The sequence below is a fragment of the Cucumis sativus genome, chromosome 6, assembly GCF_000004075.3.
Source record: "Cucumis sativus cultivar 9930 chromosome 6, Cucumber_9930_V3, whole genome shotgun sequence".
Lineage (NCBI taxonomy): Eukaryota > Viridiplantae > Streptophyta > Magnoliopsida > Cucurbitales > Cucurbitaceae > Cucumis > Cucumis sativus.
Genome location: NC_026660.2, coordinates 20273990 through 20292913, shown reverse-complemented (window position 1 = coordinate 20292913; position 18924 = coordinate 20273990). Strand labels below are relative to the sequence as shown.

The 18924-nt window shown below is 31.2% G+C and overlaps 2 protein-coding genes across 5 annotated transcripts; one reads left to right on the top strand and one right to left on the bottom strand.

The window, feature by feature from the left end:
- Nucleotides 1-8268: 8268 nt before the first annotated feature.
- Nucleotides 8269-12069, top strand: LOC101204568 (auxin response factor 18-like). 4 transcript variants are annotated; one of them, XR_969676.2, is made up of 5 exons: nucleotides 8302-8859; nucleotides 9126-10420; nucleotides 10701-11409; nucleotides 11507-11632; nucleotides 11737-12069. XR_969676.2 is itself a non-coding variant. In XM_011657993.2 (4 exons), exons 2-4 carry the CDS (start codon nucleotides 9341-9343, stop codon nucleotides 11834-11836), a joined length of 2112 nt encoding a protein of 703 aa, XP_011656295.1. In that variant the 5' UTR covers nucleotides 8269-8426; nucleotides 9126-9340; the 3' UTR covers nucleotides 11837-12069. The 4 variants fall into 4 exon arrangements, 3 of the variants coding, with proteins under 3 accessions (XP_011656295.1, XP_011656294.1, NP_001268716.1); XM_011657993.2 differs by having other exon boundaries at nucleotides 8269-8426; nucleotides 10701-11632; XM_011657992.2 differs by having other exon boundaries at nucleotides 8310-8859; nucleotides 10701-11632.
- A 4326-nt stretch (nucleotides 12070-16395) lies between these two features.
- LOC101204809 (ubiquitin-like protein 5) lies at nucleotides 16396-18367 on the bottom strand. Its single transcript, XM_004149859.3, has 2 exons — nucleotides 18053-18367; nucleotides 16396-16678 (listed from the first exon to the last, which is right to left on the bottom strand). The coding sequence occupies exon 1, from the start codon at nucleotides 18272-18274 to the stop codon at nucleotides 18053-18055; it is 222 nt and encodes a 73-aa protein (XP_004149907.1). The 5' UTR covers nucleotides 18275-18367; the 3' UTR covers nucleotides 16396-16678.
- Between the last annotated feature and the right edge of the window lie 557 nt (nucleotides 18368-18924).

Sequence of the window (18924 nt, the reverse complement as noted above, 5' to 3'; positions counted from 1 at the left end):
AAGTTGAAGAAGGTTTTTAAAGAAAATTACGTCCTAAGGTTTCGATGAGAAAATAGATATCCCAATAGTGAACCTTAGATTCATCTAATGATGAAACGAGACTTTATTGTTTCTTTCATTAGTTGAGTTAATGATTGGGTAAGGTTCTTATAATAAACATAGAAAAATACAATTAATCAAAAGTACTTATTTATTAACAATAATCGTATCTATTCATTGTTTATTTCTTATTTTACTGAAAATTATATTGATAGTATAAAAATTAAAGTCAAATTGGAATTGAAAGCAAACACAATGTTTCAAACATATTTGATATTTATCCCAACATAACAAGGTATATCTTAAAACCCTTCAATCCATTAATTTCACCAAGTCTTAAAATAGTTTTGTTTTTCTAAAAAATGATCGAGTCTCTACGATCATTTCCTTTAAAAATTGTGGAAATTGTCTTTAAAAATTAGTTTTAAATAACTTCTTAAAAATTATAGAGGACTAGAATTTGAAGATTGAATGAAGAGTATAGCAACTAGAATTGAGAAAAAATCACCATAGGGTTAGAATTGTTGTTTGTTTCTGATTGAAGTTAGATTGATAAAGGGTGTGAGAATTACAAGCAACGACGGGATAAGTGATAAAATTTCTTTAGTGAATAATTTTATATGTGTGTTTGTTTATTAATGTTTTAGAGGGTTTGTTCCAAACGTTACATAAGTTGACTAATCAATAATAATAATTCAATCGTTAAAGTATCAATTATCATTTTAAAGGTTGATGGTCTAATATCTCATTTTACAATTTTTTTTAAACTAAAAAGTATATCAAATAAAGGTTTTGAGAGTGAAAGAGTGTGAATTGGCAAACTTTGAAGAGAACTAAGTTCTTAATTAATCTGAAAGTTAAGAACTTGTACTATGAACCCCACTTCGTGTTTGATGTTAGTAGAAGGAAAAGAAAAGCATATAAGGGATGGGTGATGTGGGCCTAAGATTGAATGGGCTTTGTAGAGTCCAGTTTCATTATCACCAAGTTTAAAAAAGAAACGTAAATAGAAGTATTTAAAGTGGAGAAATTTTGAAGAGAAATAATAATGATATTATTATAAAACAAGAAGAAAGAAACTATATGAGAAGAGTGAAACCACCAAAGAGAGGCAATAGGGAATGGAGGAAGTAGAGAACAATTGAACTCAATTGTGGCGTGTCTTACAAATGCACTACATAACTCTATTTATAGGATATGTCATGGTATGAGTTACATTAAAAAATTCAATGGGATGAAAGTTACAGCATGGAGAAAGGGAGAATTTTAGGAATATTGGTAACATCTTATAGGTTATGGATATCTATATAATTACATTTATAATATTTTTCCTTAGATATACATATTATATTAAATAAATGTCTCGTTAAAACCTTACTAGGGAAAAATCCGATGGGAAAAAGTCCTAGTGAAGGAAAAAGAGTACATCATTTTATATATTAATAACGGCCTTATTAAAAACCTTACTAAGAAAACCCAATAGGAAAAACCATAGTCAAGGGAAAAAGAGTGCAGTATTTCTATTCCTTGAAGGCAATATTTCTACTCCCCATTGTGAATACGTCACTTGAGTTCTTTAAGTCATTGCATTTTAATGTTATGCACTAACTTTTCAAATGTTGATGTGGGTAATGCCTTTATGAATAAGTCTGCCAAGTTGTCATTTGAAGAAATTTGTTGAATACTGGTGTCACCATTTTCTTCAAGGTCATGTGCATAGAAGAGTTTTGGTGAGATATGTTTTGTTCTATCTCCTTTTATATACCCTCCTTTGATTTGTGCTATACATGCAGTATTGTCCTCAAATAACAATTTTGGTAGGTTTTTATTGAAAAACAAACCACGTGTTTCTTGAATATGATGAGTTATTGACCTCAACCATACACATTCTCTATTAGCCTCATGAATTGCAAGAATTTATGCATGATTCGATGAAGTGGTCGTAATAGTTTGCTGTACAAATCGCCAAGATATAGTAGTTCCTCCACATGTAAACATATAACATGTTTGAGATCTTGCTTTATGTGTGTTAGATAAATATCCAGCATCTGCATAACCAACTAAATCAATGTTTAATTTGATTGAATATAATTCTCTAGATTTTGAATTATATGATTCATGTATCTTAAATCTTTCAGGGATTTTCATATAGATTTCATTTTCCAAAGATCCATACAAATATGTTGTAACTACATCCATAAGATGCATATCAAGCTTTTCACATATAGTTAGACTAATTAGATATCTTAATGTAATAGCATCCACTACATGAGAGTATGTTTCCTCATAATCAATGTTCGATCTTTGCGAAAATCCTTATGCAACAAGCCGTGCTTTATATCTAGTGACCTCATTATTTTCATTTCTTTTAGACACAAATACCCATTCAAATCCCACAGGTTTTACCCATTTAGGTGTATGAACTACAGGTCCAAAAACTTCAAGTTTTGAAAATGAGTTCAATTCTGCTTGGATGACTTTTTTTCACTTGGGCCAATCCTTTCTATTACGACATTCTTCAACAGATTTAGGTTCAGAATCTTCATTTTCATGAATGATATTATGTGCAACATTATATGCAAAAATGTTGTCCACAACTACATCAGTTCTATTCCATCCTTTTCCTATCATGATATAATTTATCGAGATCTCATTGTTATTTACTTGAGTCTCTTCAACATTTTTACCATTAGTTATGTCCAAGACTTCTTCTTGAATGTTTCTATTGTGAATTAAGTCATTTCGACTATTGATCACTTTTCTTTTTTGAGGATTTTTATCCTTTGAACATATTGGTCTGCCATGCTTTTCTCGCAACACAGATTTGGCGACGTGCTGAATTGGGATTTCAATTTTAGATAGAGCATTTGCAGCTGGAATACATGACTTGATCATTTTTTTTGTATCTGTAAATACATTTGACATTTGGTTTGTAAATGAATTATCTTTTGAACTTCCAGTTCACATTGCTTTGTATGGGGGTCTAAATGAGACAATAATGATACATTTCAGACAATTTCATTTTTCAACTTCTTAATTCCTCCCCTAATGTTAGAAAATTGTCTCATTAAAATGACAATCAGCAAACCGTGCAATAAATACATCATCCTTCAAGGGTTCAAGATATTGGTAAATACATCGTGGATATCTACGTGATTACATTTATAATAGATATATATATATTGTTTTATTTAAAAGAGAAAAAAGAAAAAAGAAAAAGGGAGAGTTGACTGAAAAAAAAAGGAAGAGAGGTTTGGTTGGGTAAAGAGCAATGGGCGGGGCCGGCGGGGCGGCGTTGGAACAGCCACCGGAGACGCGTCGACATGTGTGAGCAATCAATGTTCCAACCCATCACCCATCAACCATCACCCACACTCCCACTCCCTCTCTTTTCCCACTTGCAGTTTTCTTAATTAATAAACACACCCCTTTGATGTGTTCTAGAGTTTTGTTTCTTATTTTATTTTGCTAAACATTTTATAATAATTAATTTTGAAATTAATTTATTTATGTTTCACCTCCTATTGTTAATCCAAAACGAAGAGATTTGAATAATAATAAATGAGAATAAACCGTGGTTACATTTAAAATGTTTATAGTTTGAATAATATTTAAGAGAGAGAGAGAGAGAGAGAGGAGAAAGGGAAGAGGAAGAAGAAGAAGAAGAAGAAGGAGGAGGAGGGCTTAGGGCAAAGAAGACAGAGATACGGAGAAGGGCCCGCATGGAAGGAAGGGCATTGGATGTCAAATCAAATAAGGCTGTCAATGAGGGTGACACATAGTGGGCCCTATTTTTGAGAAGTTACATCACACCCCTGAACTCAAATAATCCTTTCTCTTTTTATTATTCTAAAATCTAAACCCAATTATACGTACGCTTAAATAATCACCCTGAGCAATCCCCATATCACACACACACACTTCTCCCTTTCCTCTTACCCTATCCTTACCTCACATGTTCTTTCCCAGACCTTCCAACTTTAACTATCTTATATCATTTCAAATACATTTTCCCCATCCAATTAATAACCTTTTTTTTTTTTTTTGTTATTTTAGATTTTAAATCTAACGTTTTACTCCTATCAATTTCTAATTTTACATTTTAGGTTCTATTAATTAAATCTCAAATCATTTTTATATCATAATATTCAATTTAAACAACATTTTTTAAGATAAACATTTCAACGTTCATTTGGATTCAATTAAAAAAAAACTTGTTAGATTAAAAAATTCATTTTTGTTTAAATACTTTTTCTTACCAATTGTTTAAAATGCACATTAAAATCTGTTTTTGGTGTTAGTTTTTTTTTCAAAATAACTTATTTTTTAAATTAAACACTTGAAAATGTAATCCAAACATACGTTTATTTGAAAATAACTTAACAAGGAAAATAACCAAATGCAAAGTTAGCTCAAATATAATAATAAATTAAAACTCAGTTTTATCTATTTGATTCTCACATTTATCTGTTTGAGTCCATCGTGATCTAATTATAATATAAAGTAAATTTTTATTATATATATATATATATATTTAACAATTTTACTAATTAGAATAATTTTCCAAAAAGTTAATTTAATAAAATTTTGAACCTATAAGCTTAAAAAGATAGAGACCTGAAAAACTATATTTTTTTGTTTAGATTTTTTTTCTAAAATAAAATAATTAAATACAGAATTTAGGCGAATTGGTGCAGCTATAAATAAAAAACTGAGTAAATTGTTCACAACTATAAATAAAATAATTGTTCACAAATATATAAATAATGTTCACAATTTTAGGTCCAATGTTATTATTGCTATTTTGTATATTATTGGGTATTAAGATAATTAGTTGGATAATTAGATAAAAGTAAAACAAAGTAAAATTGTGAGTTTGGTTGAGAATATAATTCTGAATAATGGTTTTTATGTTTGTGAAGGAAGCAATTGAATGATGTGTTGTGAAGAAGAACAAGAAAGTGTTTATATATATATAAAAGAGTAAAAATGAAAAAGAAAAAAAAGGGAATTGAAGTGATGTGAAGTTGGACATAATAGTAACAGTTGGTTGTCTTGTCAATGTTTTGAATGATGTCCAACTCTCTTTGTGTCCCTATATCCCTATAAACCACCAAACAATACTCCATATCTTTTATTTCTAACATAATATACACACACACTTATACTTATATATAAATTCATTCATAAGATCATGTATATTATAAAATAAAAAATGTCAATTTTAAGACAGCATAGTGTGGTTAAACAGTCCTTTTCTACTCTACCTACATTGCCAGATTCCTTTTTCCAGAATGTCTTCTTTATTTCTCATTTATTCTCTATCATTTCTTCTCTTTTTACCTTTTTCACTTTTTATTACTCCTTCTTTCCCCCTCACTTCTTCTCATCATCTATATTTTTTTTTTTATCAATATTACAAAATCAATTATTCCAATTTTTGTCGCTATTTAGATAATATCTATGGACAAAATTAAATTAAATATTGAAAAATAAAATCTATATTTAGTTAGAGAAGCATATTTGTATGGAACCTAAAACTCAAATTGTGTGTGGTTTTAATTTCAACCTTATGAATAATAAAAAAGTGAGAATAAATTAATAAATATACTAAAAGGGAAATTTTAAAAAATATAATATTTATCTTTTCTAACGGTTTTTTTTAGTAATTTTGTTGGTAAATTGTTTGTTAATTTTTTATTTTTAAAAAATATGATTTTTTTTTTTGTTTTTTTTACAAAATATAGACTTTTACTCCACAATCTCAATTCATGTTTTACGAAAAAAAAAACTAAAATAAAATACTTGTATTATTAAACACAAATTCAAATCCATATGAACAACACCACATGTTACACAAATCTAAGAGTACAACTCAAGCTTACTACAATAGTGTCTCAATACACCTCCTCGTAGTTTGCTTAGAGTGGTTCAAGTTCATCCAATAATAAAATGGTAAAATTTATTTTCTGTTTTTAAATCTTAAAATGAGTTTTGAATAATGGTAGTCACTAGAAGAAAATGGATTTGTGGGGGGTCCTTAGTTAACAAAAATGGGTTGATCCAAAAAGAGATGAAGCGTAATGGAGAAATTAAAAAGAGATTTAATTAAAAGACAAAATGAGGGTTGGGGGGAGATATGAATGGCGAATGGAGTGTTGTAGTGTGTAGAACTGACCAAATCTTTGGAAGAGACCTAAAAATGGGGAAAACAAATAACAAAAAAAGAGGGGAAGAAAATTAAAGCTTATTTTGTTATTGTTAACCGACAACTTGGAAAGCCGGGATTCGGTTAAAGCCTTAACCATGGTTAACTCCGGAGAGTTAGGATTCATGACAACCTAACCTTGACTATGGTTCCTTTTTTACCGCCTCCACCCTCCCTTGATTTCAGTGCTTCTTCAACAATATCATCCCCCCAACCCCAACCATTTTGACTCTATCTTCTTAATACTATTTTTCTTTTCTTTCTAAATTACTACTTTTTCTCCTTTTTCCTTTTCTTTTCAAACTTTTATGTTCAAAAAAAAAAACAAATAGAATAATAATAAATTATTCTAAGAAATGCCTAATTATGTTATATAGTGTGGGAGACAAGACATTGATGTTGGGCTAGGGAGTAAGACAAGATATTAAGTAGTAGATTATGACAATTATTTAACTTATGTTTAAGTCAACACCATTTGTTTTAATATTAACATTTATACTTTCTAATCAAACAAGACTCAATTGTTCAATAAGAAAAATCTTTGCTTTTTATGAAATCGGATAAATTTTATGTGTTATAACTTTGAATCTCCAATATCTAAAAGAACAACTATATTTAATCACATGTGGTTGACTTTTCTTTCCCTATTTGTAAAAAGCACTATGTGATGATAGATTTGTTACATGAAAAATTAATAAAGTGAAAATGTGCTAAATCTCTAAGTAAATTTAAAATTTTAAATAATACATAAATTATTGTTATGTGTTTTTTCTCATAATGGATGAAAATGTTAAACACATAATATAGTAGAACTAAGAGGTGAGAAAATACTAATAAGCTAAATGTTAGAATTTGCCATAAATGACACTATTGACTATGTAGTCTTAGGATGGTTAAGAACTTGAAATAATTTTGGGATGTGGAAATAAATGTCAAATAGTGATTATAAAAAAAGGCATAATTTTGGTCGAACTACATCATGCACGCACTCCATCAATTCCTAGTTAATATGTTACCATATAATAAAAATTTCAAAGTAACTAATTAATACAACACAATTTCTTTTGTTATTTGATTAAAATTAAATAAATAGTCCTGAAAAAAAGAGAGTGAGGTCACGCGTCAAGAGGAAGAGTGGGAACAAAAAAAGCGGGAAAGGGGAAAAATAGAAATAATAGAAATAAAAAATTCGAGCAAATCGATGTTTGGGATCCAATAAATAAAATTACAAAAATTAAATTAAATTGCTATTTAATTAATTATATATATAGAGAGATATAAAATTTTATAGAAAAAATTGAAATAACAAACAAGGAAGAAGAAGAAGGAAAAGGACACCTGAATGAATGGCTGAATTTGTGGTTTTCTTGGGATGTGGTTGTTACACTCTTTGAGATCTAAAAAATAAAAATAAAAAACAAATATTAGAGGTTTTGATATTATTATTTTACAATTTGGAAATGGTAATTTTTTGTTTATTAATGTAAAAAAAAAAGATAAATATTGGATGTGTTTACTCGGCGCTGTTCCGAAAAATTTCCGAAAAAAATCTCATTCCTTACTTTCAACTATAATGCGAAATGAAAGGAAAGAAAAAAGGTGTTTTGTTACAAAAAAAAAAAGAAAGAAAAGAAAATAAAGATATATGACGTCATATAGTTAAAAAATAATAATTAGAAAAATATCGAAGAATGTTTTTATTTTTACTTTTTTTTTAAAAAAAGATTTGCAATATTTTTGTCTATGTTGAATTGACTACACTTTTAATTAACTTTATGTAGTTATTAACATAATCCAATTGACCAAAATAATGATTTGACTTTAGAGTTAATGTCACAAAATGATGGTGAAAAAATCACAAACTTATGCAAATAGATATTATTTGAAAATAATAATAATAAGGAACGAAAATTAGTTTAATTAAAATATCTAAAATGAGAGAGAGAGAGAAAAAAAAAAAAGAAAAGAGAGATGGAATTTGGGATTAAATAAATAAAGAGAAAATGAAATCGACAATATAAAAAAATAAAAAAGGAAGAGAAAAACAATTGAGAAGAGAATATAAATAAATCTCTCAGTTTCTCACTGGCAATTAAAGTGAGGTCGGCGAAGAAGAAAGAGTTTTCAGGCGAGTGTTGGTGAAGGAGGAAGCACTTCATTTCTAGCTCTCTTTTCCTCTGTACGGACGGTCTTAATCATAATTATCTTTATCAATTCTTCTCTTTCCCTTCTAATTTCAGCTTTTTTTCCTTTTCATTTCTTTGTTGTATCTGTGAAGTAAATTAAGACGGTTTTTTAGATTTGTATTATGGGTTTCACTCAGATTCTGTAATAACAGCTTGACAATTATTGAGTTAGTCTAGAGTTTTTTGCTTCTTTTTTTTTCTTTCTTTTTTTTTTCTTTTTCTTTTTGTATTTTTGTTCCGTCCATTTGGGGATTTGGGGAAACGATTTGGTTGATTGTGGAAGAATCGGTGTGGGTTTTGGTTTGGAATCTTGAGTTCTGTGTAAATGACAGCGAATTTGAGTTTGGGGTTTCACTGAAGTTTCATTCTCTTCGATTCTATTTGGATGTTATTTCGGAGGAGTCAACTTTTGATTCAGGATAAGAGGTAGGATAAATTTTTGTTTTTTGTTTTTTTGTTTTATTTTTCATTTTCTTGATGAATGTGTTTTTAGCTTCTGTAAAAATCACAATAGATCGACTGGTGGATATTTGTTTTTTCCTTGACTCATTTTGATGAGAAAATGCGTCTAGTTGTTTTTGTGGCCGATTTCTGATATTTTGTATTATTATTCAGCTTTTGGGTGTCTTAGAGTTTATTTTTTATTTTTTTGTTCTGATTTTTCCTTTTCTATTTGTTTGTTTGTTCTCCAGTAATCAAGCTTGGGCACCGGAGCTTTTTGTTGTTCTTTAGGATTTTTGGTATTTCCCCCCCTAATTTGTGTACGTTTATCAGAGGGTGATTGATTACTGTTCGCCTAGTTTTGTTAAATTCATTTATCTGTGAGGATTTTGATTGAGAATCAATAAGGAAGGAAGAGTTGTTTCTGTGACTTGGAGGACCTTTTGGTTTTATTACGACTAGAGGAATGGATTCAGTGATTGATCCAATGATGAACCATGACAAGCATTTAGATTCTCAGCTATGGCATGCCTGTGCCGGTGGGCTGATTCAATTGCCTACTATTAACTCAAAGGTAGTTTATTTCCCTCAGGGCCACACTGAGCATGCCCAGGGAAATGTCGATTTTGGGAATGCTCGAATTCCTTCAATCATTCCTTGCAGGGTATCTGGCATAAGACATATGGCAGATCCTGAAACTGATGAGGTTTTTGCCAAGATAAAGTTGAGTCCACTGGCGAACAACGAATTCAATTTGGATAATGAGGATGATTTACTAATTCACAATGAACTTAAGAGTCAGGATAAACCTACCTCGTTTGCAAAGACATTGACACAATCTGATGCAAACAATGGTGGAGGGTTCTCTGTGCCTCGTTATTGCGCTGAGACAATCTTTCCTCGGTTGGATTACTCGGTAGAGCCTCCTGTTCAGACTATTCTTGCCAAGGATGTTCATGGTGAGATTTGGAAGTTTAGGCATATATATAGAGGAACACCACGTCGTCATCTTTTGACGACTGGGTGGAGTAGTTTTGTAAATCAGAAGAAACTTGTTGCTGGGGACTCGATTGTTTTCTTGAGGGCAGAAACTGGCGATCTGTGTATTGGAGTTAGACGAGCCAAGAGGGGAATTGGTTGTGGAATTGATTACTCACCTGGCTGGAACCCAACTAATTCAGGCTCTTCACTTGTGGGGTATTCAGATTATATGAGGGAGAGTGAAGGTAGATTGGGGAGAAGAAACTCAAATGGGAATCTGAGCGGGAGAGTGAAGGTCGAATCTGTCATTGAAGCTGCAATGCTTGCGGCCAGTGGCCAGTCCTTTGAGATTGTGTACTACCCATGTGCTGGTACTCCAGAGTTTGTTGTTAAGGCCTCTAGTTTAAGATCTGCAATGCAAATTCACTGGTATTCTGCTATGAGATTCAAGATGCCTTTTGAAACTGAGGATTCATCTCGAATAAGCTGGTTCATGGGAACTGTATCTTCTATCCAGGCAGCTGATCCTATACGGTGGCCTGATTCTCCATGGCGAATGCTGCAGGTTTGTTTTTACATCAATTTGTTTATGCATTGTTTACTTACACAATTTGTTGGCATCAATCATCCCTCACAAAGAACAGAAATCCTTTGTATATGTTAAATTCAAATTACTTCATCTAGTTCACCTGTTGAGTGAATTTCCTGAGACTGTTGGGAATACGAGCTTTGAATAGGGTGCCTTTTTGATCTAGTAATTGATCATTTTCTTTTGTTATCATCACAAGCAATATGGTTTATATGTTCTGGGTTGTAATTTTTGCAATGGCTCATCATTGTTATAGGTGACATGGGATGAGCCAGATTTGCTGCAAAATGTAAAGAGTGTCAACCCGTGGTTGGTTGAAGTGGTAGTAAATATGCCAGCTATCCATGTCTCCCCCTTCTCGCCACCGAGAAAGAAGCCACGTTTTCCACTTCAAGCAGATAGTTCTGGTTTTGGTCACCTTCCAATGCCATCGTTTTCCACCAATATCTTTGACACAACCAACCCCTTACAAGGTATTACCGCTAACAAAATTCCTGCAGGCATACAGGGAGCCAGGCATACTCAATTTGGACTCTCTTCACCCAACCTCCAAATCAGCAAACTGCTTCCGGGACAATTTTCCCCTGGTCTTAAGCACCTTGATGATGCCACTCCTCTTCCTGGCATCCGAGGCGAAGATATTTTTGCAGGCATGAAAAACCCTGATAATTGTTCTCTCTGGCTACCAATGAGAAATCATATCCAAAGCTCGAAAGAAAGCTCAAAGGAAAGCTCAAAGGAAAGCTCGAAGGAGAGCAAAGAAACAAAACCAGCTCATATAATATTGTTTGGCCAACTTATTTTTCCTAACCAACAGAATTCTAACAGCTGCTCTGGAGATACGATGAATGCATCAGATGCAAATCAAGAGAAAGCATCAAATCTTTCTGACGGTTCTGGTTTGTCATCGCAGCAAAATGGTTCACTTGAGAATTCATCAGAGGGAGGATCTACCTTGTATAATGGTCAGGACAAATCTGGTCTTAGCTTGGACACTGTTTATTGCAAAGTGTTTGTGGAGTTGGAGAATGTTGGTTGTAACCTTGATCTTTCATCCCTCAGGTCGTATGAAGAATTATATAGAAAATTAGGCAATATGGTCGGTCTAGGAAGCTCAGAGATGCTGAATTCTGTTCTTTATCAGGATACATTAGGTGCTACAAAGCATGTTGGAGAAGAGCCTTTCAGGTAATCTTGTTTTAGATATTTTTAGTCTCTTTCATCATTGCCAATCGTCTGACCACGTAGTCTAAAAGACACTGTTTTTTTTTTTTTTCTTCTGGTTTTGACAGTGAGTTTCTGAAGAAAGCGCAAAAACTAACCATAAGCACAGATTCTCGAAGTAGGGACAACATTGATTCTCGAAGTAGAGACAAGATTAGAGGACATTAGAATGTAGTCGTAGGGAATATATGGAACTGCCTTTTCGTTGTACAGTTGAGTTATAAGTTGTGTTTGTTATTTCTTTCTATTTTTCTCATCTTGCCGGAAGTCTAAATTTTGATACTTTTCAGTTTGAAATGAGCACTTCTCCTTTGTTTACCCAGTAAACAAGAACTGGGTTTGTTTTTTAATTGTTGAAAACTTCAGAATTTTCTAGTAACGATATTCTCCTTTATTAGTTACTCAGTTTTGGTCAATAATTACCATGAAAAGGAAGGAAGTAAGCAGCAATACGAAATGATTCATTCATCTATGCAAATCCTAAACTATGCAAGGATTAATGTAAAAGTGTGAATGGATAAGATTTGAGAAGGTAAAAAAGGGTAAGATAAGTTTCAGGTTTATAGAAACAAAAGTAAACTGGACCAAAAGAGTGTCAGAAGAGGGAAAAAAAAAACAGAGAGTGTGATGAGAGAGGAAGAAAGAAAGAAACAATGACACTCAAAACTGCATTAGACAGAAACAGAACATAACAAAGGCCATGCTGTCACCTACTTTTTTTTTTTTTTTTTTTTTTTTGAAATTATGCTGTCAGCTACCTTAGAATCCATAAACTAAAAAAAAAAAGAGGGAAAAACCAAGGTTGTCGGTGGCCATGTTCACATGACCAAACACTGCACTATCTTCTAAGTCAACCAACAAACACTCACAAACACCCAAACAATCACAGAGGTGTCTTCCAAGAATATATATATATATATATATATATATATTTAAAATATGTCTTTTGGAGGTCTATCGACATTGTTTTAAGTAACCCCAGATCCAAGAATCCATGGGGAAGGCAGGTGGGGGGTTTTAAAAGTCAACTTTATGAGATCATTTTCTCCCTCCTTCCTTGTGCTTTCTCCTCTCCTCTCCTCTCTCTTTGTTTAAGAACTAAAAAGACTACAGTTCTTCTTTTTCCTTCTAATTTAATATTGGTTCTTCTGAGTCAGACTTGCATACCCCTTCCCGAGTAGATGGTTCCTTCAGTTTCCTCATTTCATACTATGGTATAAAACTGTTAAAATGTTAAGATGAAAATAGAACTTATAATGAATGATAAAAATCTCAAATTTTAATAAGACTTTTATTCAACAGATGACATATTTAGTTTATGGATGCTTTTTAATTAATACAAACAAGCTAGCCACGTACAATTAACTTAGTTGTTGGTCCTTAATATCTAGGTGATTCTGTAGGTTTAATCTGTATCTAATGGTATTTTGAATCAAACAAATCTATTAAAATAATCTCCTCTCAGATCAAAGATATGCTTACAGGATAACAATCACATCGGTGTTATTCTCACAAACCTCATTACAAATGATCTCTAGGTTTAGTGGTATCAAACCCCAACCTCAAGGTGGTGAAATAGAACGATATATTTGAAGCTCCAACAATAATAGAGAGGAAATGTTTTTTAATTATCATAGTCTACACAGATTATAATAACCAACTCAATGTTTCAAATACCCGCTTAAACCATAAATAAATGATGAGCATTATAGTTTGAATCTAATCCCGATCATAAACCCTAAACATTAAAGAATATGAAAAGAAAAGGTGGTGTAAAGTCAACAAAAAAATTGGTCAAACAAACAGACATTTATTACCTTGTTCATCGCCATGGTTTCTTCCAAGTTTGACGATTGCTAAGAACAGCTCAATGTACAAACATTTAAATATTCATCTGATTCCTCGTTGCTTCCACAAACAAACCCCCCCTCTTCTCTTTTTCAAATTAAACTATACCAATGAGACATTCGTGAAAATTTTTATAATGTTTTAATAATCCAAGAACACGGTTCTACTTCTTTATTTTATAATAAAGATGTTTTAAAACAAATATATAAAAGATTAGTGTTTAGACTAATTTATATCAAAATATCATATCAATAGGGTTAGTATTATTATATAAAAACAATCTTATCTTCTTCACCCTTCAAAATGTCTACAACTAACTATAAATATTGTCTTTTAACAATAGACTCTTCCTAATTTATTATAATTATTTTTCTTTTACTACTTATTTCATTAATTTTTTTTATCAATCTATTGAGATATAGTATAAAAGCACGTTGTCCAAGACATGTATTTTTTTCAAGTTCATAAGTGAGAAATTAGTAGATAGTTTTGATACTTTAAAAGTTTAAATTTCATCATTAATTTTTTGGTATATAAATTATAGACACCTTTTTTTAAAAAAAAAAAAGTGCTACACTTACCTGTTTTCGACAACTTTTAATCGTGGGGTGATGGTAATCTTCATGATGAATTCACGTCTTTCTTGATATTATCTTAGTACGTATAACACATTGAATAGATTCCTATTTCTCTTTTTTTTCTTTCTAGTACACAAATTTGTAGTAGGAAAGCAGATGATATAGAGTAAGAGAACTGAAACTGCCTAAGTCGAACAAAAACTGTTAAGGAGGAGAGATGGTGTGGAGGAAGGGTAGGAGAGGCTTCCCAACCCCTATTTCGAACCATAACACTAAACGAAAATCTTCTTTTACTTTTTCGGGATTTACGGGATGCGAATCCCCATAACAAAAAGAAAAATAATATTGATTCTTTTCATGGATTAAAATCTTATTTTGATATTTTTTTGTATCTTTTTTTGGTTTCTAAACTAAAAATACTTTCTAAACTAAAAATACTTTCTTCTGTCTAATTGGACTCTATATTTATTATATTGATTAAATAGATAAATAACATAAAAAAATCTTACTAATTTATTTATAAATCTTTTATATCAACCCTGAAATTGAATATAAGGAACTCGAATTAAAAATTAAGGTTGTTTTTTTTCTCCAAAAAAACTTAAATCCGTTACCCTGCTTTTGACCCTTTATTTATTTATTTTTCAAATTGAAATCTTCTGATACATTAGTGTTAACATTAATATAAGCTAAAAAAATAAAATATGTAAACACGTATAAAATAAACTCTACAAAATTGCAAATAAATATTTATGAAATGAATTACAAAACCCAAAAAGGAAGGAAGAAGAAAGAATTGATAGGAAGAGGGAAAAATGGTGGATGAATTGCATCTAAAACGTGAGTTGAGAAAGTAAAACTAAAACGACAATGTGCCAAAATGGTGATGATCAAAATCGTGAAAACAAAATGACTTTTAAAGTTCTCCTATAAAACTTCAATTTATTATCTAACCTTTTATTAAAAATTAAAACCTTAAATTATTATGACTGATTATCTTATTTTGGTAGTCTAGTCATCCAATTATAAAAGTCATCTCATTATTCTTATTCTAAATTTTAAAGCAACGACATTATGTTACATAACCAAAATACGTATTTTTAAAAGTTAAAAGAGATTAAAACATACAACTTTAGGAACAAAATAGAAAACTATATAAAATATCGAGGACTAAAATAGAATTTGAACTTTGCACCTTTTTTTTTTTGTGAAATTTTTGTGAGTAGATAGGCAGAGACAGAGTCTACTTAAGTATAACCATTGTGGGGATGAAAGGTTGAGTCCCCAGCTCTAACATTAACGAGTTATGTCTTCTCCAATTACTGCTATTCTCCAAACTCCCGTCTCATTCTGACTCTCCGCAGGATAAATGGACACTAAAGAGTTATGTTTGGAAGGGTAGATTTGATGTACACAAAGGTCCAAACCTCCTTTTATTTTTACAACATTACTATCAGGTTGAAAAGGTATGTGTGCCCTTTTTGTACACATTTTTATACCTTGTGTCTTACAAGTTAATTAACAGATAACATTTCACAGGTTTTCTACACAAAACTTAATCATTGGTAAGAAACCTCGGAGTAATTAAGAGACCTAAAACAATGTAACAATGAATTCGTTCTAAATGTTTTATGCTGCTAATTGCTAAATAATTAAGAGTGCTTTTAAAACAAATAGTAAGATTCCAATGATTTTTTTCAAAACCTAACCTAACTAATTAGATCCTATCATATAAAATTAACCATAAATATTATCGTGTCTCGTTTGCTTTCTTTTAATGCCACTAAGAACAAGATAATGAATAAAAATGGAATGGCATCTAATACCATTCCTATAGACTCCAAAACTATAAAACTAATTAAAAATAATATCCAAATCTTATAGGCCAATCTTAGTTCTTCCTAAATTTAAAATCTCAAATTGACAAGTTGCAAAATTATTTTTCAACCTTACTGAGACAACAGCAATAGAATTAACAAGTAACAGTCTTCATTCTTCAAATTTTAAAAATAGTTGAAGTTGAAGCTGAGAGAAATAGGAGAATATATTCCCCATCCTACAAATACATATTTATCAACTTTTATTAAATCCCTAACGAACATACTAAAAACTCAATTATTTATTGACGAAAGAATCCGAATCTTCAAACAATGATATTCTACAAACCTCATTCCTAATTCTTCAAATAAAAAATGGGGTAACAATGAAAATAAAAACAAAATCATAGGATCAAGAAAGACAGTTTAGCTCTATACATTGCTCCACTGTATGTAGGTACCGCATAGCTTTTAAAATTCTGAATTTGAAATCAACTGCTTAAATTCAAATTCATTGAAAACACAAAAACTAAACAATCAGTTAGAGCATAAGGTTAAATGAAGTTACCACATCATATGATATCACCGAACAAGCAGTTTGATTGTATATGTATTACATTGAAATCCCCAATCGAGTTTTATTCTGAAACAGTCATCAATATATGCTGTCTTATGTTACACAAATTACACAGGCAATGCCACACGACAACATTGAGCTCAGAGAGTTGTAGCAAAGCAGATCATATGGCTTTCCATGCCTGCATTAACTGAATTAAAAAGCGATAAATCAGCCCATTACTATTCAAGAACATGGAAACAGGTAGCTTGATGTATCTTAGTTGTTGGCAGGATTTACTTTAAAGGGTTATAATAATTATCCAGTCTTTTGTATTTACCATTTTCTTTATGTTCTGGAAGTTTCTAAACAGTAACTTTGTTTAGGCTGTTTTTAGTTTTATCGGCCAATATATAAGCTAGACCAGTTAGCTTGTTAAGTAATAAGAATCCATTTTTAGTTTTTGTCTTCCCAATTGATTACATCATAGCTTCTCCCAAATGAAAAGCAACCATCTGTAGTATTTGCTAAGAATAAAAACAAAGAAATACGCCTATTCAACAAGCGTGTTATCATTAAAATGCTAGTTTAAGGAATTTTATGCAATGTTTTGACTGCAATCAAGGGACATATATAACTTTTTTAGCTCAGAGACAAGTGGAGTGGAATGTTTGAACCTATGGCCTCGAAGTTGAAGACATTTTTTACCTTGAGGTTTAACATTGAGGAGTATAAAGTTGCCTCTCCATGACTACAAGAAAACACACCAGGCTACGTGGAGTAAGGCTCACTAAATGAAGGATCCAGAATTAAAACCTCACCATGGATGATTGATAATTTACCACGGTCCAGCAGACTAATTGATCACCATTGATGGATGACTCATAGTAGATAAAACATGGTTATATAATTAGTAATAGGAAATCCATAATTTTCATTTCTGAAAAGATCAAAAATCGCTAATCCTACCCCGTAAGAAAGGACCAAGATCGTTAAGAAAGAACCAGAGGGATATGACTTGACATATTGCAGCTTACAGTCATGAACAGCCCCCTACTCAGTAAATTAATTTTCCAAAAGTATTTCTTGATTTAGTTAGCGAAGTTGTAAGGCTCCAATATAGATTCTCCGGCAAGAATGAAAGGCTTCCTAAGTCACCTAGAATGAACTATACTCCAAATAAGGATCTAACGAATACATAGACAGAGAAAATTAGAGCAGTACTACTACAGAAAATTTATCTGAACTGTGGGCACCTTTGTGTTTCACCAACTTCTTTTATGTCTAATTTACAACAACCAAAACATGCCTTGTCGATCTCAAATAAAAAACATAATATGTAGTGCTTTCACATTCGAAGTGATCTTTCTCCTTTACACTGTAATCATCAATATTTAAATTAAAATAAAATGGAACTACGGGACTTCGGGGGAAATTAGTCAAGAACTCATGGAAGGAGTAAAAAAAATATTAGAAAAGAAAAGAGTTGTAAAAAAATAACCTAATTGTAACCATCAACCAGAGCCTGTAAAATTCATTCCAGAAGAAAAACAAATAAGTATCCGGAAAGCGATGAGAAAATAACCTAATTGTAGTAGAGTTCGAGGCCCATGCCGTCGTGGATTTCATAATCCTTGAGAGTAATATGATCCTTGTAGATATTGTACCATTTTTGAATCCGAATCTTCTCAGATCTAGTCCCAGTCTGGGCAGCCACGAGCTTCTTCAAGTCACCAATGGTGTCATCATCGTTGCATTTCACTCTGACCTTCTTCCCCAACCGATCATTCAGCACAACCTCGATCATCTTCTTCTGTCTCCCAAAAAAGCAAAACCCTAGGTCGTCTCAGAGTACAACAAGAGCAAAATGCAAAATTGAAGAGAAAATTTTGTTCCGCTCGTTCATGATTTATTTATTATATATTTTCCGCCGCCTTGAAAACTTTTGTGTCAATGGCGTTGACTCGGTCGTCATATAATATAATTGAATATTCTTAGTACCAACACGACGTCGTTTCATATTTATTTTTTTGGTTCCTATTTATTCAGTCTCGTTATAATATTAGAACGTGAAATTGAAGAATAAACTCATTTCTTCCACAAATTTATTACATCTTTCGTTTATTATTCTTGTAGTTCTTTTTATCTATTAGGTTTATTAAAATAAATTTAAAAGCCTCTCAAATAACTTTAATACTTTATTTTATAAATTATATAATATTTTAATTAAAATAATAACTTCTAAAAAATATATTCACTCGAAACTATTTGTTAAATATGAAATTTTGTTCAATTAAATTTTTGTCACATCATCACAACAAATAAAATGATAATTATATTTTTATTTAATTTTAGATAATTAAGTTTCCTCAACCAAACAAACTCAACATATGTGGGCTCAAGCCCAAGTCTAATAATAAAATGAACCTAAGCCCATATAAAGTTTATGAAATTTCT

Bases quoted from the DNA above. Each gene is read 5' to 3' on its own strand.
- LOC101204568 (XM_011657993.2), top strand. From the start codon at position 9,341: ATGGATTCAGTGATTGATCCAATGATGAACCATGACAAGCATTTAGAT. The intron at 10,421-10,700 runs GTTTGTTTTTAC...TCATTGTTATAG, and splicing joins CTCCATGGCGAATGCTGCAG to GTGACATGGGATGAGCCAGA. The intron at 11,633-11,736 runs GTAATCTTGTTT...TGGTTTTGACAG, and splicing joins GTTGGAGAAGAGCCTTTCAG to TGAGTTTCTGAAGAAAGCGC.
- LOC101204809 (XM_004149859.3), bottom strand. From the start codon at position 18,274: ATGATCGAGGTTGTGCTGAATGATCGGTTGGGGAAGAAGGTCAGAGTG.